Here is a 21,862-nt window from a genome sequence, read left to right as displayed (position 1 = left end):
GCAATATATCGGCATATGTTGATATATCGAACACGTTTTTGCACTCTTTCAACATATTTTAAATTTGTTTAAAAAAATTTGACCGAGTAAAACGTGATCCTAGCAGCTGCTGGAAGGTTCTAGAGCTTCTAGATTTATCCTTTATTAAATAATTCATCCAAAATGCTTAAATCATTAATAAACATTCTTGTGACAAGTGTCACGTTCTTATTAATTCTGTTTAAACCTTATGTTATAATAAATAATATTTCTAGGACCAGCTATATTAATCAAACCTTGTGTTATAATTAATATTTCTAAACTATAGGTTAAACTTATAAAATCTATAATTGTTTCTATGAGTTTCCAACTAAATCCCTGATTGAACCAAGCTACTACTACTACTAAAAGAATTTAGAGACACTACAATTCTCCCCTACTTGAAAGAATTTCGTCCCCGAAATTTACTTACCAAACAATTCTAGATACCGTGTTAAGATGTCTTCCTCGAACTCCCACGTTGCCTCCCGTTCAGAACTATTACTCCATAGGACCTTGACTATCGGAATACTCTTAGACAGTAAAAATTCTGAGACACTACAATTCTCCCCTACTTAAAAGAATTTCGTCCTCGAAATTTACTTACTAAACAATTCCGGATACTGTGCTAAGATGTCTTCCTCCAACTCCCACATTGCCTCCCGTTCAGAATTATTACTCCATAGGACCTTGACTATCAGATTACTCTTAGACCGTAATTCCTTCTTCCCTTTCTCTAGGATGCTAATCGATCGTTCTTCGTAACTCAAGTCTTTCTGGAGTGCTATCATATCGTACTTGAGGACGTGAGATGGGTTTGGCACATATCTACGCAACATCGAGATGTGAAACACATTGTGGCTATCTGCTAAAGCTGGCGGTAGGGCTAATCTATATGCAACTGTTCCCACCTTGTCCAATATCTCAAAAGGACCTATAAATCGGGGACTAAGTTTGCCTTTCTTCCCAAACTACTTCACTCCTTTCATAGGAGATATCTTTAAGAAGACTTGATCTTCGACTTTGAATTCCACATCTCACTGCTTGACATCCGCATAACTTTTCTGTCGGCTCTGAGCAGCGAGCATACACTTTCTAATCAGTAACACTGCATCTTGAGCCTCTCTAACAACCTCGGGTCCAAGAAGTTGTCTTTCTCCTACCTCGTCCCAATGTAACGGCAATCGGCACTTCCTTCCATAAAGTAACTCATAGGGTGCCATACCGATCGTTGACTGGTAGCTATTGTTGTAGAAGAACTCTATAAGTGGAAAATACTTACTCCACGATCCTTTGAAGTCTAGTACACAAGCGCACAACATATCTTCTAAAATATGTATGGTACGATCGGACTGACTGTCGATCTGAGGATGAAATGTTGGACTAAGGCTTAACTTGGTACCCATGGCTTGCTGCAAGCTTCCCCAAAATCTCGATGTAAACACTAATCCTCTATCTGATACTATGGTCTTAGGGATTCCATGCAGTCGTACAATTTCTCTAACATAAATGTCTGCGTACTGGTCTGCAGTGTACGTAGTCTTGACAGGTAGGAAGTGAGCTGACTTGATTAGTTTATATACCACTACCCAAGCTAAGTCGTGCTGCTTATTTGTTCGTGGTAATCCTATCACAAAGTCCATGGCTATGTCTTCCCACTTCCATTCAGGAATACTAAGTGGTTGCAATAAGCCTGCAAGTCACTAATGTTCTGCTTTTACTTGATGGCATATAAGACATTTGGATACATATTCTACTACATCTTTCTTCATTCTTGGCCACCAATATAGTGCCTTAAGGTTGTGAGTCATCTTGGTCGACCTCGAGTGAACTGAGTATGGGGTAGTGTGTGCCTCATCTAAAATCTTCATCTTAATTCCATGTTCATTCGGCATGCATACCCGACCCTTATATCTCAAGAACCCCTGTCCTGATATAGAGAAATATGTGGCCTTGCCTTCTTTGACTGCATCCATATGTGTTACTAATGTGTCATCATGCCCTTGCTCGATCCGTATATCTTCTAATAGATTTGACTAGATGGAGAAGTTAGCCAGTTGACCAATGATTACTTCTATTCCGGCATTGATCACCTCTTACTGTAGTGGCTTTTCTATTCTGGATAATGCTGCTAGATTTCTGTAACTCTTCCGAGTTAGCACATCTGCAACTACCTTTGCCTTTCCTGGGTGGTATAGGATTTCACAGTTATAATCCTTTACTAGTTCTAACCACCTGCGCTGCCTCATATTGAGCTCATTTTAAGTGAATAAATACTTTAAGCTCTTGTGGTCTGTATAAATCTCACACCGTTCTCCATAAAGATAATGGCACCAGATTTTCAATGCGAAGACCACCGCTGCCAATTCCATATCATGTGTTGGATAGCATTGCTTGTATTCCTTCAGTTTCCTTGAGGCGTAGGCTATCACTTTTTCATTTTTCCTCATCACACAACCCAAACCTTGCTTCGACGCATCACAATGTACTACAAACTTGTTGTTGGGTGTCGGTACACAAAGTACTAGTGCTGAGCATAGCTTATCATTGAGCAACTGGAAGCTCTCTTCACATCTATCCGTCCAGTAGAACTTTTGTTGTTTCCAAGCTAGGTTGGTAAGTGGAGTGCCTTTCTTAGAAAATCCTTCTACAAATCTCCTATAATAGTCTGCTAGCCCAAGAAAACCTCTAACTTCTGACGCATTCTTAAGTCTTAGCCAATCCTTCACAGCCTCTACCTTAGCTGGGTCTATAGCAACTCCATCCTTGGGTACTATATGGCCGAGGAATGCTACTTGCGAAAGCCGAAATTTGCACTTCTTGAACTTGGCGTAAAGTTGATGCTCCTTCAGTCGCAACATTGTCAATCTTAAATGTAAGGACCATTATTTTGTGTATGACAAATTAGGTTTAGTTGCGTCTGGAATGGACTTTTGTTATGTCTGGAGTGTATTTGCTTTTAGTTAGAGTCCACGTCAGCATGTGTGTAAAGTAAGACTGTTAGTGAGTTACAGCTGTTAGTTAGTTCGGGATTATGCCTAATTGCAGCCAAGGTTATATAATGGGTTGTGCAATTAGTTATAACTAACTCTCTTTGTTCGAAAGCTTTGATTGGGTGTTTTTGCTCTGCTTTCTTTCTTCTTCTTTCATTGATTTTTTGCAGGTGTTTTCAAGAAACTCCATTGAAGATAGCTGGAGGTTTCTGTGCAAGCTGCTGGATCAAGCCATAATTGCTGAAGGAGTTCAGCTGGGTCTTGAAGGTGTAGATCCGAAGGTTTTCGGGTTTGAGAAATTGTTGAAGGGAGTTCAACATTGAAGCAAGGGGATCTTGCATTAATAACCAAGGGATTTGATTTATTAGGGTAATAGCTTCATTGTATATTGAGATAGTTTGTACTGATTTTACATATTGAGTCTTGAACTGGTTTATGTAAAATTACTTCTGAATATAGTGAGAGTTCTTACCCTGGTTCAGGGAACCCAAGCACTAGTCGGCTGAAATGTGTTTTCAGTGCAGATGAAGCTTGTAATTCTTGTGTGTCAACTCTTATAACTGTTTAGTTAATATACAAGCATAAATCAAGATAAAGATTGTAAAACTGGAAAGATAGGCTAAAACTTAGGTTTTTCAATTGGTATCAGAGCCTGGTTGCTCTAATTTTTTTCTGATCCTCCTATCTTTTCTGTACTGAGATTGAGTTTTGATTTGTTTTCGTGTAACTCGCAATTTGTTGTTTCTGGGTTTTCCAATTGACACTGACCCCCTCTGAGTTCCGACTCTGGGAACATATTGTCTCTTGTTTTTGTTCAATTGTGTGTACAGAATGGAGATGTTCAGAGAAGGAGGTTCTACATCTTGACCCCCAATGCTTGAAGGGGCAAATTATCCTTACTGGAAGACCAAAATGCGTGCATTCTTGAGAGCTGTAGATGAACGAGTGTGGATGGTTGTTGAAGATGGATGGAAATGTCCAACAGTTGTTGAAGATGAGGTTGTTAAGCCTAAGAAAATGAGTCTGTGGACTGCAGAAGAGATGGAAAGGGCCAATTTTAATTCAAAGGCTATGCATGCTCTCTTCAATGCAGTTTCTATAAATCAGCTGAAAGTCATAGCAAATTACAAAATTGCCAAAGAAGCTTGGGAGAAACTGAGAATAAAGAATGAAGGAACTGATGCTGTAAAGAAGTCCAGACTAAGGGCTTTGGCAAAAGCATTTGAAAATCTGTCTATGGAAGAAGAAGAAACTGTAGCGGAGTTCCATGCCAAATTGTGCGATATCTCGAATGAATCTTATGCACTTGGAAAGACTTATTCAAATGCAAAACTGGTTCGCAAGGTTCTTGGTGTTCTGCCTCGGAAGTTCATGTCAAAGGTACCTCTATCGAAGAAATGAGAAATGTTGAGGAACTTGATCTTGATGAGTTAATTGGGTCCCTGCAGAACTATGAACTGAGTCTCACACGGTGGAAGAAAGGCAAGAAGCAGAAAGATCCTGAAAAAGAAAAAGTTGATAATAGTCTTGCATTTGTGCATAAAGAGGAAAAGAAGTTGATCTCAGGTGTATCTGAGGGTTTCACTGATGAAACTTTAGCGCTGCTGACCCAGAATTATGCTAAGTTCTTGAAGAAGAATTACAAGAAAAACTTTCCAGGAGGAAAAGAGAATGGTCTCAGAAGAAACTTTGGTGGAAACAATAAGCAAACTCAGCAATTTGGCGACAAGAAAAACAGGGGAGAATTTAGGAATTAATGATCCCTCTTCGTCCAAGAACAAGGAAGATAAGACTCCTGATGACTATGTGCACAATACTTTCAGTCCTGTTTTCCCAGATTCCACTAAACGGATCAGTGTCTCATCTGGACCCACTAAGTTGAATTTTGAAGGAAGGAAGCCTATCCTGGATGGTCAGATTCACCAAGAAAGATTTGTTCCGGTTTGTCATTTTTGTAACAAAAGAGGACATATTAGACCCAGATGCTACAAGTTGCAGGCATATTTGAAAGCTATGATTGATTGTCCGAATAGCTTTCCACAATTAAATCGATTTACAAGAAGGTTGTCATCTAGTGAGTGGAGACCCAAGTCTGATCTTAACAAGAGTGTTGCATTAGTTGCCCACACCTCTCTTTCAGCTTTTCAAGAAGACCAATGGTACTTCGACAGTGGATGTTCTCGCCATATGACCGGCAACAGAAATGTGTTGGTAAACTATAAAGAAGGAAAGGAGGGAGTTGTGACTTTTGGTGATGGGAACAAGGGTCAGATATTTGGAAAAGGTGATCTGGTGTTAAACGGAGTCGCTCCATTGACTGAGGTGTTGTACGTCAAAGGTCTCAAGGACAATCTTATTAGCATCAGCCAACTCTGTGACAATGACTTCACTGTAAGTTTCTCTAAAACTCACTGTTTTGTTGTAACTAATGGGTGCTCAGTCTTGACAGGTAATAGAACCAGCGACAACTGCTATGCACTAAGCAATCAAGTCGTATGCAACAGATCTTTTCTTGATAAGCCAGACCTGTGGCACTATAGACTGGGGCACTTGAATTTTAGAGACTTGACGAGAATTGTGAAATTACAAGCTGTTCGAGGGATCCCAGAGATGAAAGTCATTAGAGATAGGCTGTGTGGACCTTGCCAACTGGGAAAACAGACAAAAGCATCACATCCTCCTGTAAACATGCTTCTCACCTCTCATGTGCTGGAGTTGATTCATGTGGATTTAATGGGACCCATGCAGAATGAAAGTCTAAGTGGTAAACGATTTGTCATGGTTCTTGTTGATGATTACTCTAGGTACACTTGGGTAGATTTCCTCAAAGAAAAGTCAGACACTTTTGGTCTCTTTTAAGCCTTGGTTCTCAGACTCCAGAATGAAAAGGAATCTAAAATTGGGAAAGTCTATCGACTTCGAAGTGACCATGGAAAGGAGTTTGAAAACACTGTGCTCTCTGATTTCTGTGATCAGTTAGGAATAAAACATGAGTTTTCAGCTCCAAAAACCCCTCAACAGAATGGGGTTGTTGAGAGGAAGAACAGGGCCCTCCAGGAAATGGCTCGGGTAATGATGCATGCTAAGGACATTTCTAAGCATTTTTGGGCTGAAGCAATTAATACAGCCTGTTATATCTGCAATCGGGTCCATCTGAGAACTGGCACGACACAGACTGCCTATGATCTTTGGAAAGGAAGGACTCCTAATGTCAGTCATATGCACATTTTTGGGTGTGTGTGCTATGTCCTAAATGATCAAGAACATTTAGGAAAATTTGATCCAAGGAGTGATGAAGGAGTATTTCTTGGGTATTCACTTAACATTCGTGCCTATCGTGTGTTCAACAAAAGAACTCGTTCAGTGGTTGAGTCCATCAATGTGCGATTTGATGACTTGGAAAATTCTGAAGAACCATTGGCAGATGATGACACTCCAGTCTTAACTACACCTGTTCTAGTCACAGCTAGCCAAAGTCAAATGGTTCCTGACCCTCCATCTGGGTCCATTCATACTGAACCAACTGCATCAGAGGAACACGAAGCCGGTCCTAGCGGCTCACAGTGTGATGAGGAAGCTACCAGTGTTCTGCAAAAGGAATCTCAACATGCAAAACTGTATAAAAATGGACCCCCTGCTTGGATTCAGAAGGCTCATCCCCCTGATATTGTTATTGGAAATCCAAATGCTACCATGGTCACCAGAAGAAAATTACAAAATCCGATTGCTTTCGCCTGCTACTTATCTCAGATTGAACCAAAAAGTTCCAAGGATGCTCTTTTAGATGAGTTCTGGCTTGCTGCCATGCAAGATGAACTGTTCCAATCCAAACGAAATGATGTGTGGACCCTAGTTCCCTTACCTGAAGGAGCTAATGTTGTTGGAACTAAATGGATTTTCAAGAACAAATCAGATGAGTTTGGCACTATCATAAGAAATGAGGCAAGGTTAGTTGCACAAGGCTACAGTCAGGTGGAAGGAGTGGATTTTGAAGAAACCTTTGCCCCAGTTGCACGGTTGGAATCTATTCGATTACTTCTTGCAATTGCATGCCATCTGAGAATCAAATTACATCAAATGGATGTAAAAAGTGCGTTTCTGAATGGTATTCTCCAATAGGAAGTTTATGTGAAACAACCTCAAGGTTTTGAGGACCCTCAGTTCCCTGACTATGTTTTCCACCTGAAAAAGGCCCTATATGGGTTAAAGCAAGCTCCTCGCGCATGGTATGACAGACTTACTGCCTACCTTCTCTCCAATGGATTCACCCGTGGTAGTGCAGATAATACCCTCTTTATCAGGTATCTCACTGATGGAATATTTGTTGCACAGATATATGTGGATGACATAATTTTTGGGTCAACTTGTGAGAATGAGGTTACTAGGTTTGTAGATCTTATGAAAAGTGAGTTTGAGATGAGTCTAATCGGAGATCTATCTTATTTTCTAGGACTTCAGATTAAGCAATCAGATCAGGGAATGTTTATTTCTCAGTCTAAGTATACTAAGTCCATGTTAGAAAATTTTGGTTTCACTCAGGTCAAACATGCACGCACTCCTATAGGCACTACCTCTAAACTCAACAAAGATGAATCCGGGGACCCGGTAGATCCAACCCTGTACCGTAGCATGATAGGAAGCCTGTTGTATCTCACAGCTAGTCGTCCTGACATTTCCTTTAGTGTTGGTCTATGTGCCCGTTATTAATCCAATCCTAAACAGTCTCATCTTACTGCTGTCAAACGTATTTTTAAATATCTTGCAGGGACTATCGAACTTGGGTTATGGTATTCATGTGATACAACTATGTCCCTGGTAGGGTATAGTGACTCTGATTGGGCAGGATCTCTAGATGATAGGAAAAGTACTTCTGGGGGTTGTTTTTATATCGGGAACAATTTGGTGTCTTGGTTTAGCAAGAAACAACATTCTATTTCACTCTCTACTGCTGAAGCAGAGTACATTGCGGCTGGCAGCTGTTGTACTCAGCTCATCTGGCTCAATAAGATGCTCACTGATTATGGCTATCCCCAAAAGTCATTGACCCTCTTTTGTGATAGCACAAGTTCCATTAACATTTCCAAAAACCCAGTTCAACATTCAAGGACCAAACACATTGACATACGTTATCATTTCATTAGAAACATGGTTGAGTCTAAATTGCTAACAATTTCTCATGTTTCCACTAATGCCCAGTTAGCAGATTTGTTTACAAAAGCTCTTGATGCTCAAACTTATGCACATCTCCGAACCAGCATTGGTCTCTGTATCATCTGAGAGGTTCGGTGTTTCGTCTGGTCACATTTTTTTTTCTTCATGCATTACCAAATTTTAATTTTTCTAAGTCTGTGTGAAGTTCTTGTGTCCTGCTCACTGCTTCTTACTCACACTATTGTTTTTCCAAGATTTAAGATTTGAGCCCTTATTTTCTCCAGCTCAAAAGGCTACCATTATTGGATGCAATGGGAAGAGCTTCCTTTGTACCATCTTATGCCCTGAGGAGTTTGCTCCTTCTCTTGGTGTTTGATGAGCAAAATAAAAATTAAAAGGAGACGGCTACATCTCTGATGATGAGTGAAAGCCAGTGCTGGGTATTCGAAAAACTCTGAGTGTTTGTTGTCAAAAGAGGATATATATAAAAAAAAAAAAGGGCAAGTTTTCTTTTCATGTTGAGTGAGTGAACCTCTTAATGATTTTGGTCCACATGAGGTCTTTTTGCACACACAAATGAAAATAATGGCTCACATCTCTTGTTAAGAAAAACTTTGTGTGTTTAGGCAGTGTTTCTTTAGCATACATATATCACACACTTTTCCCATTTTTTTTGGTAAGCATGATGTGTATATTTTGATCAGATATTTTAATCCATGTTGAGCTTATCAGAGTTGTTGTTCATAAATCTGTTCTGCCATTTCTGTGTGCATTTTTTTTTTTTTTTTGGCTATTTGGATTCTATTCATTTTTTTTACAAAATGTGTGTCAGTTTTGGTCCTTCATATATTAGTGTGGGTTATTTTTTTAGTGGGCTTTGTCATTCTTTGTGCACGGTCACTTTCTTTTAAGGGAATTTATAAAGTCTCTCTATCAATATAGCATCCCTTGAGCTTGTGTGAGTTGTGTTTACAGTGGTCCAATTGCAGAAACCCTAAACAATTCGGCATTATGAAGCAAAGAGCCAATCGCCGTCGTTCCCGTCTTCGGTCTTCTCCTGTCGCCGATGTGCCGATCTTTCCTTCTCCGGAGGTGGCTGTCTCATCCTCTGTGGATGCATCTGTGCCATCTGCAGTCGTCACATCATCCACTCGAGTTGTGTCTCCTGCCCTTGAGTCTAGCGTGGCTATGGCTATTGTTCCGGTTCTGCCTACCGTCGCAGAGTCATCTCCATCGCCGTCCCTTCCCGAGGTGGTGACTGGGTTTCTTCCTACCGTCAGTTCCTCCGACAAAGTCCTCCATGCCCATCCGCCTTCTTCTGTTGGTAAGTCCTCTAAACGCATTACTCGTTCCTCTGCTGAGTCTGCGTCCTCCCCTGTTCCATCCTCACCATTGCCGACCTCAACCACACCATCTATTTTTTCTCTTAAGTCGGCTGTTAAGCCGTCCTTACCCAAAACCCCCAAGGCTCGGTCTGTCTCCAAACCTGCACCTTCACCTCAACCCGCACCCCCACCAAAACCAGCACCTCCACCCCAACCCAAACCCTCACCCCAACTCAAACCCGCACCTCATTCACAATCCACACCCACACCCCCTCCAAAAACTCACCCAACGCCTCTCCCTAAGTCCCGTGTTCTTGTGCGTTCCAAAGGAAAAGATCCAATGCATGATTCCTCACCACTCCCCAAACCATCTGCTCCAAAACGTAAACCTAAGGAAACTCCGGTTGCCCCATCTCCTAAAAAGTCCAAGCTTAGCACTAGTTCTAAGGATTCTGTGTTTGTTGATCCATCGTCCATTCAATATTTTGTTGATGCAACCAAGGCCTCGCACTATCAGAGATGGTTTGCTGTGCGAGAAGTGTAGCCTGAATATCTTGTTGTTTTAGAAGATTTTCCTGAATTAGTTGCCCTTTAACAGTCTAGGCAGTGGGTTCATACAGTGTCTAAATTGATGTCCCCTCATCCCATTCTCGTTAGGGAATTTTATGCAAATTTAGATAAGTCAGTTGTAGATGGGAAAAATGAAAATTGTCTTACTGCATTTGTTCGGGGTTGTCGTATCAAATTTGCCCCATCCACTATATCTCGTGCACTTAAGATTCCTAAAGTTCTTAAACCTGCATATAATAAGTCATATCGTCCAGATCAATCTACAATGGGTCATGTTTTAACTGGCCAACCTGATTATGTGTGGGGGAACCATGAGATTCTAGTAACTCAATTGACTCCCTTCTATCGGATTATGTATCGTGTAGCTCTCTATAATTGGTTTCCCAATTCTCACCTTTCCTCTATTACTCTTGAGATTGGGAAATTTTTATATGCTGTGGGTACCGGCATCTCAATTGATTTGGCCACCCTAATTTTTTATCGTATTGTTGATGTTGCCTCTTCCACTGGTACTCGTAACAAGTTGCCATTTCCAAGCCTAATTCAGCAGATTATTCAGTCTGCCAAACCCCCGCTGACCATTCATGACTTTCAGGTTCCTAATCCCATTTTGAGTAAAGGATTTCTGGCCACTCTTAAAAGGAAAGTCTCCACTACTGCTCCTTCGTCTTCACAGCAGTCTAAGTCCCAAGCTCCAATGTTTAGAGGTCTGTCGGATTCCAGTTGGCAAGTCCAGATGTATACTGAGTTCAAGGCATTTACTACACAGTACAAGAAAGATCAAAAGAGGCAAAAGGCCTTTGAAGCGTCGATGTATAAGCTACTTCATGTGGTCAAGGATCTCATAGTTCAGACTGAATATGGCTCTCAGTTATCGCCATCAATAGATGTCTCTTCTCCACCATTTCATCGGGCTTCCTTTGGTGAGTCTTTAGTGCCTTTGGAACCTGTTTAGGGGGAGTTCACTACTCCAGTTGCATCTCCTGTGCCTCTAGTTTCATCTCTAGTGCCTCCGGCTGATGCAGTGTTAGACCACTCTGTTGCACCAACGCTTCCTGATGCCTCTGATAAGGCTCCTGCTTCGACTGCACCTATCCAGGGGGAGAAATAAGCTGCCGCTTTCAATTGAATTTTCTGGGAGATTATGATCAATGAAGGGGGAGATGCTCTTCTGTTTTTTCTATTGCTGTTTTGATCAAGTCCTACTCTATGTTATTTTGATTGTCTAAAACTCTATTTACTGCTTTTACACACTCCTTTATATTTGGTTTGTATTTTGGCTGGTTAAGACTCTCTTTACTGTTTGATCAAACTATTATTGGTTGCATACTTAATCTTTTGTTTTTGTCATTGACCATAATTTGTCAAGGGGGAGAATGTAAGGACCATTATTTTGTGTATGACAAATTAGGTTCAGTTGCATCTGGAATGGACTTTTGTTATGTCTGGAGTATATTTGCTTTTAGTTAGAGTCCACGTCAGCATGTGTGTAAAGTAAGACTGTTAGTGAGTTACAGCTGTTAGTTAATTCGGGATTATACCTAATTGCATCCAAGGTTATATAATGGGCTGTGCAATTAGTTATAACTAACTCTCTTTGTTCGAAAGCTTTGATTGGGTGTTTTTGCTCTGCTTTCTTTCTTCTTCTTTCATTGATTTTTTGCAGGTGTTTTCAAGAAACTCCATTGAAGATAGCTGGAGGTTTCTGTGCAAGCTGCTGGATCAAGCCGTAATTGCTGAAGGAGTTCAGCTGGGTCTTGAAGGTGTAGATCCGAAGGTTTTCGGGTTTGAGAAATTGTTGAAGGGAGTTCAACATTGAAGCAAGGGGATCTTGCATTGATAACCGAGGGATTTGGTTTATTAGGGTAATAGCTTCATTGTATATTGAGATAGTTTGTACTGATTTTACATATTGAGTCTTGAACTGGTTTATGTAAAATTACTTCTGAATATAGTGAGAGTTCTTACCCTGGTTCAGGGAACCCAAGCACTAGTCGGCTGAAATGTGTTTTCAGTGCAGATGAAGCTTGTAATTCTTGTGTGTCAACTCTTATAACTGTTTAGTTAATATACAAGCATAAATCAAGATAAAGATTGTAAAACTGGAAAGATAGGCTAAAACTTAGGAATAACATTAATTTATGTGGAGATAGGTTAATCTAAGCAACAAATCAATTTAGCATATAATTTGTTTAACCTAGGTTCTAAACTTCATCACAATCAATAATACCTATGATACTACTATCAATTGCAAATTATCACATACACTTAGAACCCTAAACTATTAGGTGAATAGTAATTCTAAGATGATAGTGGAACAATGAAACATCCTAATTAGTTGGCCATCTAACAAGATATCACAATATCCATAACATTAATCATAGAAGAATAGAAGCAATTTAACATTGGAGAAATCAAGAAATAACATTCATTATTGAAAATCAAGAATTCGTGTGTTTGGGTTTTGAAATAACCCTTAACCTAAAAGAAGATTACTTCATAATTACAAACATAACCAATAACATAACCATAATTGAAATTAAAGAGTTTTAAAGAGAAGAAGGAAAAACTAGTTTGATGTATGAAAGCTTGTTGTCCTCTCCTCTCCTCTCTTCTTCTAATCTCAAGAATTCGTAATTAAAATCTTATGAAAACCTTAGCCCAAAACTCTTTATAATCCTCTTAAAAATCTAATTAAAAATAACATAAAAAACTAAAATCGCGTTGACTGATCGCGGCCTGGAAAAGTGGTTGTCGCAACCAGTGTGCCTGATTCTTAATAAAATTCACCTTGAGCCGCGGCCTGGAAAACTAGTGGTCGCGGCCAGTGCACGAATTCTCTTAAAAAATTGTATTTAGGGCGCTACCTGAAGAAGTACTCGTCGCGGCCAAAACTTGTTGTTTCCAAAATCCTAATTCCTTGTAATTAGGTTGCAGCCACCACTTCTTTGAGCCGCAACCAACGCTCTAAATTTCACTTCACTTGATTTTGTAAGCCACTACTCAAGCTTCATTCACCACAACATCACCATATATGCTTAGAGACTTCAAAACACATTAGAATTACACCTCAACTTCATCTTGCAAATCCTTTTTATAGCCTAAAAAAATCTTAAACCAAAATTGCATCAAATATATCAATGTTATCAACAAAAATTAAAACTTAGTTTAAATATCAAAAACTTACCAAATGAAGCTAAAGTCTCTTAAAGCACCAAATTAGCATCATCCAAATACAAAAGAACTTGCAATATATATATATATATATATAACAATTAACTTATTAGCGACCTCCTCCTCTTCATCAATATCTTTAATGGCAAGGATGAGTTCCTAAGGAGGAGGGAGCTCGGGGGGAGGACCTTGAGCTCTGATGGCCAGTGTCTGATCTTTTTTGGATCAGTTTGCAGGTCACCATGAGAGCATCATTAACCACCATTTGGAACTCTTTCTTCTTGGCAGGAATACGAGCCAGAGCCTCATATCGACCTCCGAGGTTCTCTGACCGCCCTATTATCTTATATATAGCTGCACAAAGTAACAACTCAATCAGAATATGTTTAAACTTGATTGAAAAGGAATTCAAGTACAATGTTCAAGGAGCTGAGAAACTTACGAGGACGGTTGAAATATTGATGGGTGCAGTTCTTGAACACGTTTGACATGAAGAATTGATCCTTGTAGTCATTCGGGTGGTTGGGGAGGTCAATGATGGATGTCGTGCTAGGGAATCTAGTGAGGTAGTAGAAGCCATCATCTCGCCCCTTTGATTCTGGATTGGCTTTGAGGCAAAAGAAGAACATGATGTCGGCAGGGATGGGAACCTCCCACTTGTTCTTCAAAAATAGATATTTTAGCCCCGCCAAAAGTCGGTAGGAATTTGGGGGGAGTTGGAATGATGCCAAATCGACGTAGTTGAAAAAATCTACGAAATACTGGTCCAAAAAAAGAAAGGCACATGCCTTCAGGTGCTCGTCACTCCAGGCCCGAAAGGAAACATAAAACTCTTAAACTAAAACCAATGCCAAGCTGATTTTTTTATTTTTTTTTGCGGATGCCAAGTTGACATTTTGGAGTATTGTACTAATCATGGCAAGAATATGAATACTATATTATATTAGAATTATAATCAAACTGCCAATTGCCTTTTCCACAGAAATACAAATTATCGTGAATCAAATGTATAGGGTACTTATTGTAATCAATCGCTTCCTTCTTATGTGTAATACGAGGAAAATGTTGACTATGTTATCTCTATATAATACGCCAATATTTGCTCATCTTGTAAAGAAATGACTTTAACGTAAATTCAAAACTTATATGAATGAGAGTGAATGTTGCTTTGCAGATTTTTTTTCTTCCCTTTTAGTTATTAATTAAATCTAAATGTAAGGAACGTGAACTCAACATAGATAAGGATGAAGGCCAACTTTAATATGAGAAGCAAAGAGAGTTACAAAAGCAGCTGAACTATGTTGATTATGTTAACTGTTGAGCAAAATTAGAAAAATCTCAACAAAATGGACATTGGGCCTTGGAAACCGGCAAATATGGTCAAATTACAAATGAAGGCTTCTACTAATTAGTTAGACGTGGTGCATAAATGAACATATATAAATAATGTGTCCAAATCATTTTTCCTACAAAATAAATCCCTCCAAATTTTTATTTTTATTCTTTTCATGCTAAAGATTTTCGGACCAATTAGGTTAACATAATTGAGAGACATGCCCTTCCCAAAGTCGAAAAAAGAAAAAACATTAATGAGAGACATCATTTTAGCATAAAGGTTAATTTGTAATTCATTATGCAAAAAATGTGGGTAATACCCACCTCATGCTCAATCACAACCACAATATCTTTGGAAGAAAAAAAATACTTCAAGCTAAACTGCTCCCGGCAGGGAACGAAGACTGTATTTTCATCAAAAGACCGCATATGTTTTCAGATTACACAAGAAACCCAAATTTTATTACAGGACTACAGTCTAGAATTAAAAAAAAAAGAAAAAGAAGTAAAAATCTGAAATTACCACCATCTTAGCAAAAAAGAAAAGAAATAAGTTAACATGAATTTATAAACAAGGCGTGGCAAGAAGGAGACTTCTTTGAGGAAGATGAAGGCGGAAAAAGTAGTATGTACAGCTCTACTCGGGAATCATGGCTGCTGGTTCCAAGGGAATAACAGTATCAGGAAAATCTGTTCTTTGTCCAGCAAGAGAGTAGTAGGCAAGTATGTGAGCTGGATGTTCTACCATCATAGGCTCCCCAATATTATCAGGAAGAACAACTCGTCTGGAAGGAATCAACTCGATATTCCAAAACGGACGAGCCATTGCCAGAAGATCGCGACCAGGCGCAACTGAAGATGCTCTATAGCCCTGCACCCACAAGTACCTCAGGGAAGTCAGCTGCATCACTGCACTAGCTAATGCATGCTCACTGAAGCAACATCCTCTCATCTCTAGCTTTTGCAGGCTAGGACATCCCCTAGAGAACTCCAAAAGCCCTGCATCGGACTCTCCAACATAACCCAAAAGCATCCACCTTATATTTTGACTATACTGCCCAATATAGCTGAGACCAGCATCAGTCAAACCCCCAGGCCGGAGATACAGGGCAAACCTTTTAAGCTTTCCACAGCCTCTCAAAAGAGCTCGAACTCCGTTGTCCAGTGGTAAGTCTGTTATCCTCTCTTCTCTATCAAGCAAAACTAGACGAAAATCACAAAGGTTCTTAGAGTAGGTACCAATGCATTCCAGTGAAGAATTTGTAATATCAGATACGTAGACAGCCAGGTATTCCAATTCAAGACAGCCTTGAGCCAAAGCAATCAAACCCCTTTGTGAGACAACACCTTCTTCATCCTCCATCCCTTGCTCATCGTCACCTCTCTCGATTCTGAGCCTCTTTAGTCCCTTGCAACTCTGGGCAAGAACTTCCAATCCTCTATCTCCAATGACATTCCTTGTCTGTTCATAATCAATAATAGAATATCAGAATATATTTCCTGAACAGCTATGACTACAGAACAGAAGCACAAGAAATAAAATCTAGGGTTCACCAAATATCGAAATGTGCACTCTGGCTGTACGGAAAATAGTAAGGCTTTGTTTGGAACGTGGATTTTACAGTTAGATTTTTGTGAGAAAGACTAGAAGAACGAGTAAAATACTTTCCAACAATTTTATTAATATATATCTTTTTTAATCTGATCTCATATATTTACAAAAATTCTAAATTCTATAAAGTTACTTTAAAATGAACTCACTTTTCCCATAAAAAAGATCCTTCATCGTTTGTTTGAATCTAGAGAAGATAAAATAAAATCACTAAAATTTCGTTTTAATATCTTTCTAAGATCCAAGTTTAAGAAGGTAAAAGTATCAAAGTTACTTTTAGGAAAATTACCAGTATGGGAGAAATAGCAACAAAATGGCTGGAGTTATACGTCCATAAAAATCAGGGAAAAAATAAATGACATGCTCGTACAAGAAAATTATACAAGTATCCCAATGATACCATACAACTATAATTTTCATAGATACGCTTAATCACGAGTAAATGAGACTCATATGGTAACACTGCAAGAGCACAAGAGAACAAGTATAGAAAGCACGAGAACAGGGATAGCGATACTACCTCGAGCACTTCCAAATTGGGACACCTTTGAATTAATGTACAATGATCCTCTGTATTAAGCAATGCATAGAGAAGATCCAACTTTTTCAGTAGGTTTGCCAAAGGGAATACTATTGGGATTTCATTATTCCCCAAGTATGTTAGACCCAGACGGCATAATTTTTGTGGCAATGATATGGCCGAGTACCTTTCTGGCTGTTCATTGAAGGAACCCCCACAAAATTCCTCTAATGTAACTGCAGCACGGAAGAAATCCACAAGGTCCAAGATTTCACAATCACTAATTTTGACAGAAATCAATGAGCGACAATTTTTAGCTATGAGTGCGAGGTCCTCAAACTTGACTTTGGCAAGATCCGTCATGTAGAAATTTAATGTCTCAAGAACCGAGTTGTTGACTGCAAGTTCATGCAGCCATTCACCGTCTTTGTCATTTATTGAGCTTTCCTCCAAAAACAAGGTTCTTAAACTCCTGAAATAAATACAACAATTCAAACATTTTATGGTATCTGTTAGCATTATGATTCCAGAACCAACCACTTGGATTAGGTTGACTGGAAAAAGCATGTCATATCTACAAAATTCACTAAGAAAAGCGCAAAGAAATTTATAACATAAAAAAGCCAAAGTAGTACATGTCAGGTAAGTTTATAGGTTTATCAAGCACAAACTGAAGAATATTCTACAACCACTTTGACCAGGTGAGACAATAGATGTGCAAATGGAATAAAAGCATAGAAACTGATCTAGATGGCAACACTACAAGTCATATCATGAAAAAAAAAAATCGAGTTCAAAGTCAACAAACTTTAAATAAATTAGCTATTGTCTATTGTCTATTGTCTGACTCCTCTACAGTCAAATATTAGATAACCTTCCCCTGTGTTTACTTTCTCTTATTGCCAGCATCCCGAAATTTAAATTTAAAAACCTCCCATTTCACTTTACTATATTACAGCAATTTGGTCAAAGGACTCAAAAGGAGAGGAAGAAAGAAAGAATCATATGATAAACATAGGTGAACAGGAAAGTTTAACTCGTTAATTGGCCATTCTTAGAAGAGGAAGGGAGCAAAAAGTAGAAATTTTATCGAGTCAGAGGACTTTGGGTAGGGGGTAGTTTAAACTTTCCAGCAGAAATTGACAACTGATTCACTTATGCTAATAACATAGTTCTTATACTTTTCCGCATCAATAATCCCTTTTCAGTAACCAGTCATCCTAATTATTGTGAAGAATTAAAATCAAACCTCTAAGTCAGTAGACCATAACTCAAGTCACATCAAGCAAGCACAACCTTGCATTTTTTAAAGTATTACTATTATTTCGACAAAGATAGCACAGCCTTGAATTTGGATGATTAAAAATTCAGTTCCTGGGTTTAAGTATCAAAGCAAAAGTGAGGCTTAAAACATCACCTTTTTCATTTGGCATCAGATACTACACCAGCCAGATAAAATGTATTTTGACCTCTTTTTAATAGGGTCACAAGTGAAAGTAATTCATATTAACCTTGAAAACTTTGTTGACGTTCTAATCTGATTCCACTTTCCATAGTAAATCAATATACACATGAATAATTCCCTAATTCTCCCACACAGAGCAGAATTCCAAGTCAACTTTGCTTCCATAGTGATCGGGCATCTATCAGTACACATGTTTTCTATCCATTCATCTAGCAATTCTTTCCATCTATACAAATACAGAATTGATGACTTATGCAGAGCACTGAGAATCCAACATCCTCATCCTCTGTATTATGTAATCACATAGGATATGAATACAAATAAAACAACTCTTCAGTTTAAGCCACCATAAGACAGAAAGAGGGTTCATTTTTTTTCTTCACTAAATTACTAAACTTTGAGCAACCTGGCCTTTTTTTTCCGAAATAAATCCAGTACTCAAAATATCAGTAAGGTCGAGTATATTTTTAAACTCCAGATGCACTACATTTAAGGTGACCACACTAAAGTTGCAAGCAGACACCACACTATTTAAGATGCAAAGAAGTCAATATATCAAGCAAAGGGTTTGTCTAGTTTTGGCTAACTAGAGCTATAACTATAAGTCGATCAAGCAAGCTGTCTACTATGTACCAAGGAATGGCATACAGCGTTACTACGCATTAAAGAAAACTGCATATAACGTCTACTATGCATTAATGAACATGGCATATAACTCCTTCACAACCCAGCGGACAATAACAAAGTTAGACACTTTTTCTTACATTTCTTGACTCACCATGTCGAAATTACAAACTTTGGCTAACTATTGAAATCATGATAAATAAGATTATTTCACAATGTAATATGTGAACCATATGCATATAAAACCAATAATCAAATGCTTCATATTCCATCACAGATAGAAAGGCCGCTATATTCCAAGACAACAGCTATGAAAGAGGAAGTAAGCTCAGCCGTATGATACAACCTATCCACATGAAGGGAAAAAAAAAATAGTTTCACGTAGTCTATAATACCATGAATCAAAAGCTTCTTGCAGCTTTATAAAACTAATTTAGAACATTGGTAATAGAGAAATTTAATTAGAGCAATCTACAAACTCAATCGAAATTTTTTAACGATATTTCTTCTAATTTTCTCACCAAAATTCTGTGATTAAAGAACTAAGAATACCTGCAGTAGCGGCCGATATGGAAAAGACCATCGGTGGAGAATCCCGAGCACTTGTCGATTTTGAGCACCTCGAGCTCGCGGCCACGAGAGCGAGCGAGTAGCTCAAGGTCTGAATCCTTGACGATCATGCGGCGAAAGTGCAGAGACCTTAAGCATTGAAAAGACTCGGTAATTGCTTTCACCCACGGCGTGACGAAACCTCCCCAATCCTCCGGTATCAGATTGAACATGGCAGCCCTAGGCTTCCCCTTAAGTTTCAGAGACTCGAGAAACCCAAACCTACTTCGAAGCCGATCAGGAGTGGTGGTGTAGCAAAGAGCGATCGTAACGTGCTTGCGCGTGAGCGCATCAAGCTCGTACCACCGGCGGCAGACAAGTGAGACGGCGTCGCGATCCTTTGGGTCGTGGATATACGGCATCACACATCCGAGTACCTCGTCGGACATTCCTATACTCATCCTTCGATCCTCCATAGCCATATCTCAAAATCAAATACCAAATTAAATAAATATATATATGTATTTTTTTTCTCTCCTCAATCACAGAACTTCAAGTATCACAACTCCGAGCTAAAGTTCGACAAACCTAAAGCTTCTAGTATAACAGTGTTCAACTCTTCCTAGCTCAAACCTCTAATCTCATGCCTAAAAAAAGAAAGTAAAGCTTTTAGATACGGATTTCGTTATTGAGGAACGAAGCTGAGAAGAAACGGCGAGTTCAGCATACGAAGACCGGCGATTAGAGCCGGGGAAAAGCGGAGGTGCATAGAAGCAAGGATGGCCAAATGAATCGTGGGTGGATCGAGGCTTCGACCAATCGGAGAGTGAGGGGACATGGAGGCGCTGCGAACGCGAACCACATAAGTTTTTTTTGTATAAACCTTTGATCAGAGATGAAGATTGATCAGAAGGGGGAGGAGGCGGTGGTGGTGGGTCGGAAATCTATTCCGGCGGCGACAGTTGGAGCGGTTTTTGTTGTGGAAGGGATTACTGGATCAGATCCTAGTTAGGGGTCTATATTATGCGCCTCAATAATTTAAAAAAAAAAAAAAAAAAACAGAAAAGCCAAAATTGTTTTTTTATTTTTTATCTTTATTCGTTTAATTTAATAAAAAATAGAAAACAAAATAAAAAGAATGGAGTGAGAAGAGGAGGAGGAGGAGGAGGAGGGGAAGTGGAGAGATGGGGGCGGAGAAGAGAGAGATGAGGAGTAGAGCAGTAGAATAGAGGGAAAATGATAAAGAGATAACGACAAATATTTAATGGGGTCGGTCTGGGACTGGGGATGAACTAGAAACGTCACCGTTTGGCGACTAAATGAAATCAGTGAATTATGGCCTAATAATAATTTCTATCTATATATATATACTTGAGCTAAGGGTTAAGTGACGTGGCGATGGACTAGTGGCTCAATTATTATGTGTTTCGTTCCTTTAATTGTGTTAACGGTTGATAGATACACATAACACATACCTTCGAACTAGAGATTTTCTTTTGTTATACCAATTCAATTATTTTGTCTTTTCTTAAATTTATGTCAATTTTTAGATCAAATTTGCTTAGTTTATAATTCGTTAAAATGGACAAAATTAATAATAATACAAGAAAATATTAACATTTACTTTTTTTTCCCAGTGATAACACTATTTATGATGTAAAATAGAGATAACTTCAAAATATAGAGAAAATAGATAAAAAAAAAAAAGTGCATTCCAATAAATGCTTCACTCAATATCTCACTCTTCTCTCATCCTCTATTTTCTTGTCTCTCTTTTTTATTTTTTATTTAAAATAAAAAGGTTTAAAAAATATTATATTTAAATGAATTAGAGAAATAAAATAAAAAAAATGTATGGAATAATGAAAAATTTTGATGTAAAAGAAATAGAGTTGGTTAATGTATTTTAAAAAATAAAGTAGACAAACTTATGGAAATGCTTTAAAGTCTTAAGACATTATTAATTATCACTCTTATTTTTTTTATTTTAAATATGAATTGAATAATGAAGATTTATTCAAATAATTCTTACAACGCATTTCCCTAAAAAAGTATTTTTACAACACTTTCACTTTTACTTTGAGAAAACAAATATAATTTTTCTTTTAGACAACCCAAACTTACTAGATCAAAAAAATTAAAAGCTTTTAAAAGATCTAAATGAAAATAGAAATTAAACAAACAAACAAGAGGAGGAGCCGATGAAATTTAGTCCGACGTGGCAAAATCCAATAGTGCAGTGAGCTCGTCACATTTGAAAGTTGTAACTCACAAGATTGTTGGGATTAAAAGTCATAATTGGAAGATGTTTGTGACGCGGCAATAGAGATTTCCATTACATGTATTTTTGAGATTTTTGCTATCCTCCCTTATGCTTACATTTGTTAGCTCATTCTCAACTAAACTTGAGTAATTTGTCGTTTTGGCCTTTTTATTTTCATTTTTAAGGTGGTTTTGGTCGAAATTGAAATTGGTATTATTTTTTGTTTTTTATTTTTAAAATTGTATTTTCAAAAATGAAAATAG

The 21,862-nt window shown here is 38.4% G+C and overlaps 1 protein-coding gene across 1 annotated transcript; it reads right to left on the bottom strand.

Annotated features, from left to right (window-relative positions):
• Positions 1–14,936: 14,936 nt before the first annotated feature.
• LOC133798319 (coronatine-insensitive protein 1) lies at positions 14,937–20,573 on the bottom strand. Its single transcript, XM_062236554.1, has 3 exons — positions 19,340–20,573; positions 16,699–17,170; positions 14,937–16,028 (listed from the first exon to the last, which is right to left on the bottom strand). Exons 1-3 carry the CDS (start codon positions 19,816–19,818, stop codon positions 15,204–15,206), a joined length of 1,776 nt encoding a protein of 591 aa, XP_062092538.1. The 5' UTR covers positions 19,819–20,573; the 3' UTR covers positions 14,937–15,203.
• Positions 20,574–21,862: the final 1,289 nt, after the last annotated feature.

The sequence above is a fragment of the Humulus lupulus genome, chromosome 8 (genome assembly GCF_963169125.1).
Source record: "Humulus lupulus chromosome 8, drHumLupu1.1, whole genome shotgun sequence".
Classification (NCBI taxonomy): domain Eukaryota; kingdom Viridiplantae; phylum Streptophyta; class Magnoliopsida; order Rosales; family Cannabaceae; genus Humulus; species Humulus lupulus.
This window is presented reverse-complemented; position numbering and strand designations above follow the sequence as displayed.

Bases quoted from the DNA above. Each gene is read 5' to 3' on its own strand.
- LOC133798319 (XM_062236554.1), bottom strand. From the start codon at position 19,818: ATGGCTATGGAGGATCGAAGGATGAGTATAGGAATGTCCGACGAGGTA. The intron at 17,171-19,339 runs GTATTCTTAGTT...TATTTATTTCAG, and splicing joins CATATCGGCCGCTACTGCAG to GAGTTTAAGAACCTTGTTTT. The intron at 16,029-16,698 runs GTAGTATCGCTA...GATTATGAACAG, and splicing joins CCAATTTGGAAGTGCTCGAG to ACAAGGAATGTCATTGGAGA.